Source organism: Helicoverpa armigera, chromosome 14, assembly GCF_030705265.1.
Source record: "Helicoverpa armigera isolate CAAS_96S chromosome 14, ASM3070526v1, whole genome shotgun sequence".
NCBI classification, from domain to species: Eukaryota; Metazoa; Arthropoda; class Insecta; order Lepidoptera; family Noctuidae; genus Helicoverpa; species Helicoverpa armigera.
The window spans coordinates 9203942-9217012 of NC_087133.1; the positions used below are offsets into that span (position 1 = coordinate 9203942).

At 35.7% G+C, this 13071-nt stretch overlaps 1 protein-coding gene across 8 annotated transcripts in view; it reads right to left on the minus strand.

Moving 5' to 3' along the window:
• LOC110373325 (uncharacterized) overlaps positions 1 to 13071 on the minus strand; it is a 52188-nt gene that overhangs the window by 1479 nt on the left and 37638 nt on the right. For 2 of the 8 annotated variants that reach the window (XM_021330567.3, XM_049837156.2), the window contains exons 2-4: positions 8159 to 8341; positions 4441 to 4661; positions 28 to 4174 (exon numbers count right to left, since the gene is read on the minus strand). In XM_021330567.3, coding sequence (XP_021186242.3) covers positions 28 to 4174; positions 4441 to 4661; positions 8159 to 8294 — 4504 coding nt within the window. In that variant the 5' untranslated portion in view covers positions 8295 to 8341. Of the gene's footprint in view, positions 1 to 27; positions 4175 to 4440; positions 4662 to 7018; positions 7162 to 8158; positions 8342 to 8775; positions 8972 to 10152; positions 10577 to 13071 lie in introns of those variants that run through there. The other 6 variants (XM_049837153.2, XM_049837158.2, XM_049837154.2 and 3 more) reach the window with 6 other exon arrangements.

The window sequence follows — 13071 nt, forward strand, 5'->3', positions numbered from 1 at the left end:
CTATTTTAGAATTTAATTTAAACTCACCTGAAGTTATGCTGTTCGCTTGGGAATATCTCTGTGAATCTGCAGAACCGGTCCTGAACACCCTCTTTGCTGGTCTTGGCGCTGTAGCGGTCTTAGTTACGCTTTCATAAAGTGATATGAAACTCTTTACATTAATCTTAGGCAATTCGTCGCATGATTTGTATTTATCTAAGCCATCGTCGCTTGTATCGTTTGGAATCTTGTTGAAAATGTCCATCTCTGATTTACTGAATGACTTCTTTCGAAGAGTCTCGCCTCTGCTTTCAGTAGGCTGATATTCCTCACTAAACTCTTTTACTGACATTTTAACGTGGTCTTTTGATTTAGGCGATAGTACTGATTCTTCAGGTACATAAAGGGTTTCATCCATGGTCTGATTATGTGCACTGTGAACCATTCTGGCTCTTTTGTTTTTCAAATTAACAGCGTCAGTTACGATGCTATTTTTAGTTTCGTTGATTCTATGCTTAGGAATATCATTATGTGTGTCCTTTATTAGTTCTTCGAAAGTTACTGCGTGTTTATCACTGTCTCGTTTTTGACTTACATTTTGCATTGATTGACTTTTCCTACGGGCCCACGGTAATTCTTCCGTGTTAGACATGTTATGGAACAAAGATATTCGACTAGAAACTAGACCACTCTCGTGACACATTCCGGCTACATCTGTTGAAGGAACATCAGCAGCTGCTGGTTTCCCTAAAAATGTGTCAATTTTATTTAATATTTGTTGTCTTGATGTCCCAAAGAATCGTTTAGGGCTTGTTTCGAATGCCTTGAAGACTTCTTCTGGTAATTCTTGTTTGACTGGCTGTGGTGCAGTGATCGATGAAACATCGTTATTATTGTAATTTTCCACTTTAATTTCTACAGGAACTTCAACTCTATTTGAACTTGTGGGGGGCTCGTGTGATGGGCTCTGGGTGATTCTATGAATTTTGGGGGACTTCGTTTTCAGAGCAATAGCTTCAGCTTCTACCTGATCTGTTTCTAACTTCTCATCCCAATATTTTTTCCATCTTTCAACTAATTTTTCATCTGTTGACTGTGATTTTTCATCTGAACTTAATTCATTTTTGAAAATATGTCTTATGGTAGGCTCATGTACTTTATTCTCTAGCTCTGTATCATCAGCTTGATTTACACTTTTGACTTGACTGTAATCCCCTGCGCTTAGGAAATTCTTTACTATTTGTTTGCCCTTTCGCTTGCTTAGCGAGTCGTGTTTTAACTGTTTCGCTGGAATACGCTTTTTCTTGGGAAGCGTCGACGTCTCTGCTGATTTTGCCTCTATTTGGCGTATCCTTTCATCCCAATACTTCTTCTTTTCAAGTACTATATTACTACGGCTTGTTTCACCGAATTGCGTTTCATCTTTATGGCCCTTGTTATTTTCAAGGTTTTGGTTATGTTCAATACGAAGGGGTTGACTTACTGAAATGGATTCAGTGACATTTGCCTGAACCTCAGAAATCGTTCCTTCAAATCCTTCTTCGTGTCTTTTCACATCTGATACTTCAGATGCAGAATCGACACTAACATCCTTAGTTTGTGTTACATATTCCACCTCCATGCAATGAAGTTTATCTTCATCTGCAACGGCTATGGAACTGGTTTCTGAATTAGGAAAGTATTCTTGGTACATGTCGTTTAGTTCAGCAAATGCCACTGTCACACTGTCAGTCTCCCCTTGTTTTGAACATAAATCAGTTTTAGATAGATCTTTTGTGCCTGATGATATGCTTCTGTCGCTTTCTTCAATGATAGGTGTGAACGTTGGTCGTTTAATTTCCCATTTATGCGGTTTCGGTTCTTCCTGAGATTTACTTGGTTCAGTTTTTAATTCGTTGCAGGTTTGCCAAATTTCTCTTTCAGCAGGGCCCATGTTTGTTATTTCTTCTTGTTTTAATCCAAAATGGTCGTCACTAGGAGAAAACTTCTGTTTACTTATGGTCTCGCACAGTGTTGAATTTTCGTTGTTATTACTATCTGGAGAGCTGTTATTGTCATCGATACTTACATACGCAGAATCCCATATATCTTTCCTGGGCGTAAGATTTCTTTCTGAGTCACTCTGAAAAGGATCGAACGGGTTCTCACTTGTTGTCGATTCATTGGAGTTATCTATGGTTTCTGTCAAATTGGACTCCAAACTATGAAATGTAGATGAGACTGATGAAATATTTTCAGTTTTACTACCTTTTGGCAAATTCAAATTATTATGCAAAGGAGTTGAAAACAGTGGCTCTGGAACTGCCTCAGTTTTTTTCTCTTGGTTAATACTACCTTTGCTTTTCTTACTTTTTTCAGTACCAGGTAATACTAACGATCTCAATTGTGGCTCAGGAGAACGAGCTCTCAACATAGGCGGCAAGGAAACTGGAGCTCCGATGATAAAATCTGTCAGTGGTGGTGGCTGCTCAAAAGTAGCAGATGGGTGATGATGCATGAAGAAGGGATTTACAAATTCATTGCCGAGGGCTTCCTCATTAACCAGCTCAGATTTAGGGTCAATGAACACAGATTCATCGCGATTAACTTTTTCTCCTGAAATAATTTTGAAGACCGGTGTCTTTGGTCTTTCAAACACTATAGGATCTGGTTTAAGTGGAGAAATGTCATCTACTTCAATAAATGGATTACTATTGATTGGTGACGGTGTAACATTAGGATCAATTACAATAGTTATTGAACTATCCCGAGTCTCTTCATTTTGGCAGTTGTTTGTTTCATATTCTGAAGCTACAAATGGTCCTAAGTTCTTAGAAGCGACATAATTTTCTTCAAACATTTCATTCAGGAAGGGATTGTTTGTACTTGATGGTGTCATCCTATCAGAAATATTATCCTCTGGATCCTCGTTTGATACATTGTATCCGTCCAAGCTATCGGGACTATCTATTCTCGTGGATTCCATGGGAATGTTAATCTTAACGTTCTCAATTTCAGTCCAAGAACTATTTGGGTCACTATCGTAGTAAGTAGATTTTTCTGCTCTAAGAGAAACTGAAATACTTTCCGGCACAATGAATTTCTCACGCAATTCTGGTATAATGTAAGGCTTGATATTTGTTTCTGTGAGAGTTGAATTTACGATATCAGGAATCTCTTGTTTGGTCCTTGATCGCATAAAGTTATCGTTCTTTGTCAATGGAGTAAATTGTTTTTCAGCCACGAGATTATTAAATATTTTACAAACACGATTCATAGCTAAGATTTGTAAAGCAACTTTATTGAATCTTTTACTCGTGATCGCAGTTTGTTTTTCACTCTCGACGTCCGAATATGTTTCACTATCGAAGTTCAAGATGTCGCTGTCAGTGTCGGTTGCCATTAAAATCTTAGCTTCATCATCACTTATTTTCTCCAGAGTACCATTTTCTTTTAATAACATCTTCTCAGTAACGAAGTCTACTATTCGTAAAACGACTTTTCTGTCGGTTTTTACGTCAACGATATCTATTTCTTCGCCGTCTTCTAAACAGAAGTTGTCTTTTTCTAAGGTACTGATGATGTTGTGGGAAGCTGTAATTGTAAACGGTGAACCAACAATACTCTGACCTCTGCTTGTAATCGAGATGGAATATTTCCCTTCCATGTTAACCACGTATCCTATTTTCGCATGATCCTTTCTTGTGTCTACTTCGATGTCAATATCATACTTGGTTTTTGGTATGTAATATGTTTTGTTCATATCGTTTTTACCATAAGCTCTTAGGTACGTTGCTCCTTGTGTTATTGGTAGAACATTTTCGGTAAAGGTTTGTTTTGATTGTAGACCCAAGAGCTTTTGTCGGATCATCTGTGCTTTCCCCAGGATCGGTGGTAATACAGTCATGCCATACGTGTCTCGAGGCCCTCTGATTAGGATGGTTATTTCTCCAGGATCTAAAGCTTGTTGAGCAGTGGGATATATCTTGAAATAGGCTTTATTATTCACTTGGGCTGCAGTTAAACCTGAGCCTTTAGCAACATAGTCAAGAGTGAATTGTGTGGTTTCTGGAGAAGTTCTTTGTGACACAGGTTTTGAAACAGGAGGCGTTAATTTCGAAAGTGCTTGTCGAATGCGGTCTAGGTAAGTAGCGAGCTTCCATTCTTGGTGTCTGCTTAACGAGTCGTTTGACTCCAGCTCTTGGCGGGAGAAGACCTGAAAACCATAAAGCATTGTTAAAGTTATTACTATAACATAATATTGTAGAACGTCCGAACCTATTGAGACAGGTAAGTAATTACACGTTTAGATACATAGGTTTTCTGAGACAGTTTTAGATTGTTATTGGCAATCGCAAGAGACTATTCTTTGACAACAAAATAATTAGGAATACGGAAACGAGAAATAATAAGTCGGTTAAGAACCCTATCAGTTTGTTACTTCTAAGTCACAAGGAGATAATAGAAAGAAGTCAAACTCACAGGTTCAACACCAAGATAATGGTCGGCTATAGCTTGCGCGTGCTTCAGAGACAGCCTTGTGGGCGGGTGGCCTGCGCAGGCGCCGGGTAAGGCCGCGTCTAACACGCCGCAGAGCACCCACCCGTGCCGCCATACCGTGTCCAGGTGTTCGACTCGAACGGGACCAGCCGACGCGAGCCATTGTAACACTGCTTGCTTCTGTTCTTCGCTTGAGAAGACTACTGTGGACAATGGAGCAAAAATATTTAACTCAGCCCTACTTTGCAGTCGGGGAAAAAACAATTGAAGATTGAATGGTAACTAAACGCAATTGAGTTTGGTCGAGTTTGTGGCCGTTATAGGCTAAGTTACACATCAGAAACATTACACATACAATGAACTGTTTGGAGTATGTGTTGATAAATAATAGCATATGTTTTCATATCACCTATCTAAAGGACAATGCTCAAAAAAAAACCCAAGCCCGGCGCAAACGAAAAGTAACTCAAATTATAGGTAATAATAAGTAATGAAATACTGCAAAGGAGGCATCATCGAAATCAATGGCTAAATGTATGAAATTGCTATTTGATTTTTTAAAGGGGTAACATGAGCAGCTGGGGCTTATAGTTTAATTAAAGTGCTATCTGAAACAACAAACAAGTAATATGGCAAGTAATAAGCTTCTCCAAAAAGATAAATCAATACCGAAGTACAGGCTGCAGCGCCCACGTCATCGCGTCATGAGCGATTTACATTACTTAGGGTGGGCTAGACATGAGGAACAATTCGCGCATCCCGCAACATTTTTGGATCTCGTCGTGTTAGAAATAAAGAATCAATGACTTTTAAGCCTTATTATTAAAATGAAAAGTACATTCATATCCTGTTTTAGTTCTATCATCCTATTATCTTGTAAAAGTAGGTAGAATAGTGGAGAAGTTACTATAAACATGTCATTATGTACACTCTTAAACCACAACTGTATCTGTTTGCTGTTCCTTTTACTAATGCATTATGTTACCTCTAAAATCTTGAGTAGCAATGTACCGCAGATGTTAAAATTCGAATAGCAATTTCACACATTTAGCCACTGATTTCGATAATGCCCCCTATGTAATATTTAATTACTTATTTTTACCTATATTTTGAGTTACATTTCTTTTGCGCCGGGCCTGGGTTTTTTTCTCATACTTCATGAGCATTGTCCTTTCAAATAAATCGGTGTAGCCGTTTTTGCGTGAAACAATAACAGACATACATCCATACATTGTCACAAACTTTCACATTTATAATATTAGTAGGTTAGAAGGATTAGTAGGACAAGTAGGATATTAGTAGGATTGCAAAAATATAAAAAGTAGGTAAATAATGATATCATTATTTAGTCCAATTATCCAATCGTGTCCAATCAATTGTCCAATCGTGGTGGCCTAGTGGGCAAAGAACCAACCTCTCGATTATGAGGGCGCGGGTTCGATTCCAGGTCAGGCAAGTACCAATGCAACTTTTCTAAGTTTGTATGTACTTTCTAAGTATATCTTAGACACCAATGACTGTGTTTCGGATGGCACGTTAAACTGTAGGTCCCGGCTGTCATTGAACATCCTTGGCAGTCGTTACGGGTAGTCAGAAGCCAGTAAGTCTGACACCAGTCTAACCAAGGGGTATCGGGTTGCCCGGGTAACTGGGTTGAGGAGGTCAGATAGGCAGTCGCTTCTTGTAAAGCACTGGTACTCAGCTGAATCCGGTTAGACTGGAAGCCGACCCCAACATAGTTTGGGAAAAAGGCTCGGAGGATGATATTTAGTCCAATTAAACCTGGCTTCCTATCTTCTATATCCTGATTAAGGAGAGAAAGAATAATGTTTTGTGATTGCGTGTTTTTTGCACAAACATTATATGAAAGTAAAACCATTCCGAGAAATAAAATAATCGCTCTATTAGTTCCTTCTAATGCAATCTAACTTAATCTTAGATTGAATAAAAAAGCCGTGAGGAAAACCACACTGTTCATCCGATACCGCATTACAAAACACGCAATGAAAAACATTTATCATTGTACTTGACAGTTGCAAACACTTTCCAATGCCATATTATTTCATTCATTATTTCCCCGTTCATTGAGAAGACAATATGATTGCAGCTGTGTTATAATCACCTTTGTTCGTGAATTAAATGTTTCAAAATATTACTTTGTAATTACAGGTATTTATGAGTATCATATCCTGCCATTCATTTCCTAACTACATAATAAATTAATTGTTTAGAATCACTAGAAAAAGAAACATCCGGCTTCACCATTCGAGTTTTAAACCAAATCGTGGTCAAAGGTTCATCACAAGACTTCTAATAAGTCCAAACACAGCTAGGTATGTATAATGTTCGTTCATAAAGTTCCAGTTGATATCTTCTTGCTCCATCATCAGATCAGTTTGACAGTACCATTTTATAGCATTGTCATCGAAACTACATACAGCTGCCAATTTTTATGACGCTACGATCCTTACATCAGCATCATCTTACATCCTATAGGTACTATATCCTACATAGTTAAATACGACGACCTAATAAAAGCATGTTAAAAAAACAGACATACCAACAGGATAGAACAACCAACCATTTGCTGTCATCAAGTTACAATTAACATTTACACTGCAGTCCAAAAAAATGGCACCACTATTAAAACCACTTGCTTAAAATTGCCACTGAAGCGAATACGGCGGAAAGTCTTTATTTATCCAACACTGCACTGAGATTAGACAAAAACTGGTCATATAGTAAGTGAAACTGAGTTATAAAAACAATTTTATGCAGAAGATAAAGATCGAGCCAAAGGTTAACGGTTCTGCATGTGAATTGTTGGTAAAAGTTCTTTCTTATAAAGCTGAGTGTCCACTGATTGATTGCAGAGAAAATTAACGCTTAAAGATCTTGAGACGATAGATATGGGAATTAGAGAGCAGTATAAGCGGATATTAATTGATCTTTTTATGTATGTGTGTCCTACATATACATACGTGTGCCTAATGGATAGGTAATTTTCTCTATTTGAGTTCGATGCTAAAAGCTATAGACAAGAAGTTTCATAATAAGGGACATTTGGACTTTCAGTGACAAAATAAGCAACGTAAATTCAGTAAGCCTAAATGTCGCTGGTACCTAAGTAGCTGCCTAACCAATTATCTACCTGGAGGCAGGATGAATGCCATATTTTACGTACCTCAAGCTTTATAAACGTAGGTCCTTTATCAAGGAGGTGGCCACTAAAATTTTGAAAAGAACTTTCTTCAAAGAAAACTCAAAGCTATCTCAGTCTTTGTGCTCTCTCCCTAAATTTCGCTTTCAAAAGATTCTAGGTCGAGATAAAAGTTTGTACTAAATTCTTCGAACAATAAATAAACACTTGGCTACTACTTATTTAGGTAAGAATTTAGTTATTTTTATACGTCTGACTGTGAGAACTGTGGGAAATTTTCTCACGACTTTTTTTCCGAATAATAAAACAATGGGTGATAAAGCGATAAATGTTTTGGTTTTGATGAGCTGTGTACGGTGACTATTTTATTTCTCGTTAGAGATATTTTTTTATATTTATTTTTTTTACACATAACTGCATTTTGCGTAGTCATTTCGTAGTAGGATTAAAATACCACAGCATATTTTTGATGTCATTCAATTTTAGTAGAAAACTGTTAAAAACAGCGAATATGATAAAGATAAGCTTATTAATACTTACTAGCTCTAAAAGCCGAGTCGATATGCTTCAGAATTCTGAACAAGAAACTCTGCTGCCCCCAGAATAGTGTAAGTAGTGTAGCTGGCGCGAGATACCGCAGCGTGGTCAGTATGGCGTCCAGGGCCACAGACCACATGCCTCGGTTCGCTTCGAATTCGGGATACTCCGGTATCGTGAACAACCCTGGAAGATGACAAAAAATCTGATTAAGAATCGGTGTAAAAAGGGGACTTGACAGGATTTGCTTTTGGTTTGAAAAGTTCGCTGAAAGTTTTGCGTAGGTACCGCTTTATAAGTCAAACGAAAGCCAATTGTATAATTTTACAATATACCCGGGAGAACAGTGTTTGGGTTACCTTTTACATAATACAAATTAAAAATCTAAGAATATATTGTGACATTGACTCTATCTTAGAAAGGCCTATTATTTAAGGTACATTTTACGTGATGCGTAAAGCCTTGTTTTTCCATCATACCTTTCCTGGAAAACTAAAATTTATAAAACCTTATCAGACCTTATGATTCTTAAAATAAACTTGTAAGAAGCATGGGCCGCTTAAAAAAGTCACCGAAGTTAAACTTTTTGAAGAAAATAAAAACCTTTTTTTCATACTGACCAATGCTTCGCGGGTGCTTCTCTTTGAACACATTTTCTTTGTACCGTTTCACTAAATCCTCAATGCTGTCAGACATTTTGTTTCTATTTTTGAGTCGCCATTATCTTTGTAACATGAAAGCTATGAAAATAACTAAGATATTTTAAAAGGAAGCTCCGATTTTTCTTTCTTGGAAAATGTGTTGAATTTTGGTCGCATTTATTTTTAGTTACCTACTTAAGCAGTTCTTGACTTTTTATGAATAGATATTTTTGTAAGACTGTGAATACCTACTAAATGAGTAGCTTACTGAACCTAGTAAACCATTATTATGTGAAAACAATTTCTAATTTTATTATTTGTTACTAACGTGTTATACTTTTTTAAAAATATTATTTCATACTTTAGTTAACTGCATTTTTAAGGTTTTATTTTTCATTTTAAATTTAAGTTTACGATTTATGTAATTTGTTGTTAAAGCCGTGTAAGTCGAACAAATAAATAAATAAAAAATATACAACCTTACCGAAACCTCACTTTTTAAGATTTTTCTGATACCAATGAACTTAAGAAATAAAGCTGAGTTGAGCCATTTATCAGAGTTCAGTTTTCACCTATTAAGTAGGTATAACCTATTGAATATGTGTGAGGTGATTCAGTTTCCTGTAACAAATAGGCGTTGCCGCATTCATCTAGTTACGGAAGGATTGTTATCAAGATGAAGTGTGAGTTTAAAATTTTGTGCGATAACGGAGATTATTTACCGTACAGGTGAATGATGTAAACTTAGTCCTGATTAAGAAGTAAATCTTTTTCCTTAAGAATCACTTAGTTACTTACTACCTCCAATAACTATTCAATAGGCCAAAAAGGTTTGTAAAAGTAAACTTCGTACCTTGGATACGTTGAGATTAGGTACTCTTAGCTAGGTAAATATCGTATGATATAGATATATATCTTATTTAATCTTATGTATCGTATGATGCAATGATTTTAGGTGTTGACAATAGATTAACGTGGTTTCATGTTTCGACTAAACCTTGAAAGTGTGGCGTTTCCGTTGATTTTTTTCCTTACTACCTAATTAACTTCATAGGGTTTAAGAGTAAATACATGTGCCGACCAAGGGAGTAAGAAAGTGCGGCAAAGATGCTGCTAAACTCGAAGAGAGCCCCCTATGTAGGATAATGTAGGTAAATCACGTTTACGAGCACTTTTGTTAATACGTTTTACAAAAACTTTTGAAACACGTTTAACTTACTTTATTAATTTACATAGATATATAACTATCCTAGCAATAACAAACAAATATAAACACGTTTCTATTTTTACTTCTACACTCACACCTTTTACCTACATCAAGAATATTTTGAACATGAACTATTGTGATCTACTTACCCATAAAGAACTTTTTAGTTGACTCCATATTTTGAGTAAGTTCATTGATTGGTAAATTGCAAACCGTATATCGAAACTCCCTTTGTCTAAAATAAAGTCGCAACTGCTTTTTGATTCTGCTCTTAACGTCGCTTACATTCTAATCAAAATCAAAACCACGCGACTATATATAATAACAAATTAAATGATATTTATAAACACAATAACGTTATCAACTTACTACTAATCTGATTTATCACTATTGCATTATCACTGGCTATAATAATATCAGAGAGAAATTAAAGGCCGTATCAAACGCGACGCGCGGTGACCATTACTATCAACTAGTCGTTTTTTATTACCGGACTCTGTAAATATCATTTTATCTTATCTTGCTATGAGTGTACCTTTAGAACTTTGTCATCTATGCTCTGATATAGAAATTGGGAGTGTTTGTTTGTTTGTGCTAGATGATGTTTGGAAATCCTGGACCGATTTGTGAACTAGAGATAAGTAGGTCATTTTGGCGTAGTATTCGACAAATAAATGTTAAGTCCAACGTCGTTTTAGACACCCTTGAAAATAATTACCAAGGCAAGCCGAACCTTTACTATATATATTTATGTACCTACTTATTACAAAAGATACATAATGAATCAGCCACAAAGGTAGATTTTTAATCAGTAAATAAACATTGGACGACTATACACAATGTGTAATGCTAATGAGACTCAAGAGATAGGATTATCTAGAGAATTTATTGCGAATTGTAAAGTAATTGTAAACCTATGACGGAACACGACGATTTTAGTCAGTAAGAGTCTGACACTCCCTCACCGCTGCTAACCCACAGCGGGAGGGGTCACTTGATGATTTTACGTCGCTAAAAAAAAAAAAAAAAAAGGTAAGTGTTCTTGTAGTGGGTATCTAACCTTATGCTGACAATCGATCCATTTAATTTTTTTTAAAGGGTAGCCTTCCATATAGCTAACATAATTCTGATAGGCATATGATTCTGATGACCTACTACAAATTGGTAATTGGCTTGAACTAATTTAAAGTAAAACCATCTTTGTAAGATTTGCAGAACAATCTAAAAGAAGATGATTTGAGATTATTTTAACGTGTATTTGTTTAATATAAGTAGGTACATAAAATAATTACCTAATTATTTAAAAAAAGACAAATTAACGATCTGTGACGGTAGACACTGATTCTATTTCCTGAAGGGCTGGAAATGAAATGAGTAATGAGATATTTGCATAAATTAATTACAATAACTTACTAAATTAAATTATACGTAGGGGAAAGTGGTATAAGATGGGGCCGTGGGGTAAGATGGGAATTGCGAAAAAAAGAATGTTCCAAACATGCTTTGAAATTACTACTAACGTCATCTAATGGCCTTTTGAGTAAGTTATTCAGTGGCATTCATATCATGGCAGAAAGTGCGTGCATTGAGATTTCGTAAGTAATTTATTGATTTTGACACTTTTTATCTAATATTTCGATTAAGTGATCTACGTTACTGTGTGAAATATGTGACAATAAGACGGACGAAGTATTTTTTTCGTAAAGTTGACATATTTTGCCAATTTATGAGCAATGTTTTAATCGAGTAGCTTTGGTTTTCTAATTAAAAAAAAATAAAGTTTGCTAAATTGTCGTTTGGGGCATGATGGGGTACAAACTGCCATACTTACGGAATCTCCATACAAAGCTGAACTAGAAGAAAGACAAAGAAGTAACAAACTGAAAACGAAAAATAAGAAGACATAGAAGAAAACCAATAAAAAAACTAGAAAACCAGCCAAAAAAAAAGATGAATCTTAGAGTGACACTGAGGATACTGAATATTAAATACTGTCAGGATTTGTATTCTCAATCTACGGAAGGATAGATCACTTGTCAGTGGTGTGGAAGATGGGCGCATTGTCAATGTGCAGGAGTTGAAGACGATGATGATGAGGCGGTACATATTTGTCCCGATTGTGGCGACAGTGATTGATTTAATGCACCCCACAATCATACCCCCATCTTGCCCCATTGGCGGGGGCAAGATGGAGAAAGGCACAGTTTTGAAAAAAAAATTTTTTTCATAAGAAGATTTAAATTTTTGAGTTATTGTTGATTAGAATATAAGAGAACTAAGACTGATTGTTTCTTAATTAAAGTTTCTATTTCGTATAATATTTTTTTGTTTGTATTTCAGCCACTTTTCCTTAAAGGCCCCATCTTATACCACTTTCCCCTAATTCTATTGTAATATTATTCTAATGTAACTTCCTTTATCTTTTAAAATTCCACTAGGTTAAAGAAAATGACAGTTAAAATGAAAGAAAATAAACATGATAGTAGGTAAGAATTACATAAAAATCCAGTAAATTTCGCAAAAATACAATGTTATGGCACAGGTGTTCTAGATAATAAAAATGTGCAACACGACATCTATTTTTATCTTTAACTTCATAATTTCCAAGTTTACATACCTATCTACTTATTTATTTCCAAAATTTATTCTTATTGCTCAGTCGCTTAAGCTCTTTTTCGATCATACTCATACAAAAAGTATACAACTCTTTGACTGAAAGGTCGTAAGCGACATTTTTCACACGGAATGTTTTTCCATGCATATTGATGTACATAGTATGTGTATGTTCCTGATAGGCTTTATCTCGCCGACAAAACTGTCAGATAAGATAACTTTATTCATTAACAGTATGTTTACTCTTGTGAAAATGCATTAACTTTTGGATTATATAAATATTTATGCATTAATTTGTGCATGAAAAAGGCATCTCATTTTGTTCTTACATAGTCATCCTCCGAGCCTTTTTCCCAACTATGTTAGGGTTGGCTTCCAGTCTAATTTAATAATTTGTTCTTACATTAACTGATATTATAGTAAAAGAAGGAAAATCTGATTTTATTTCTGACTTT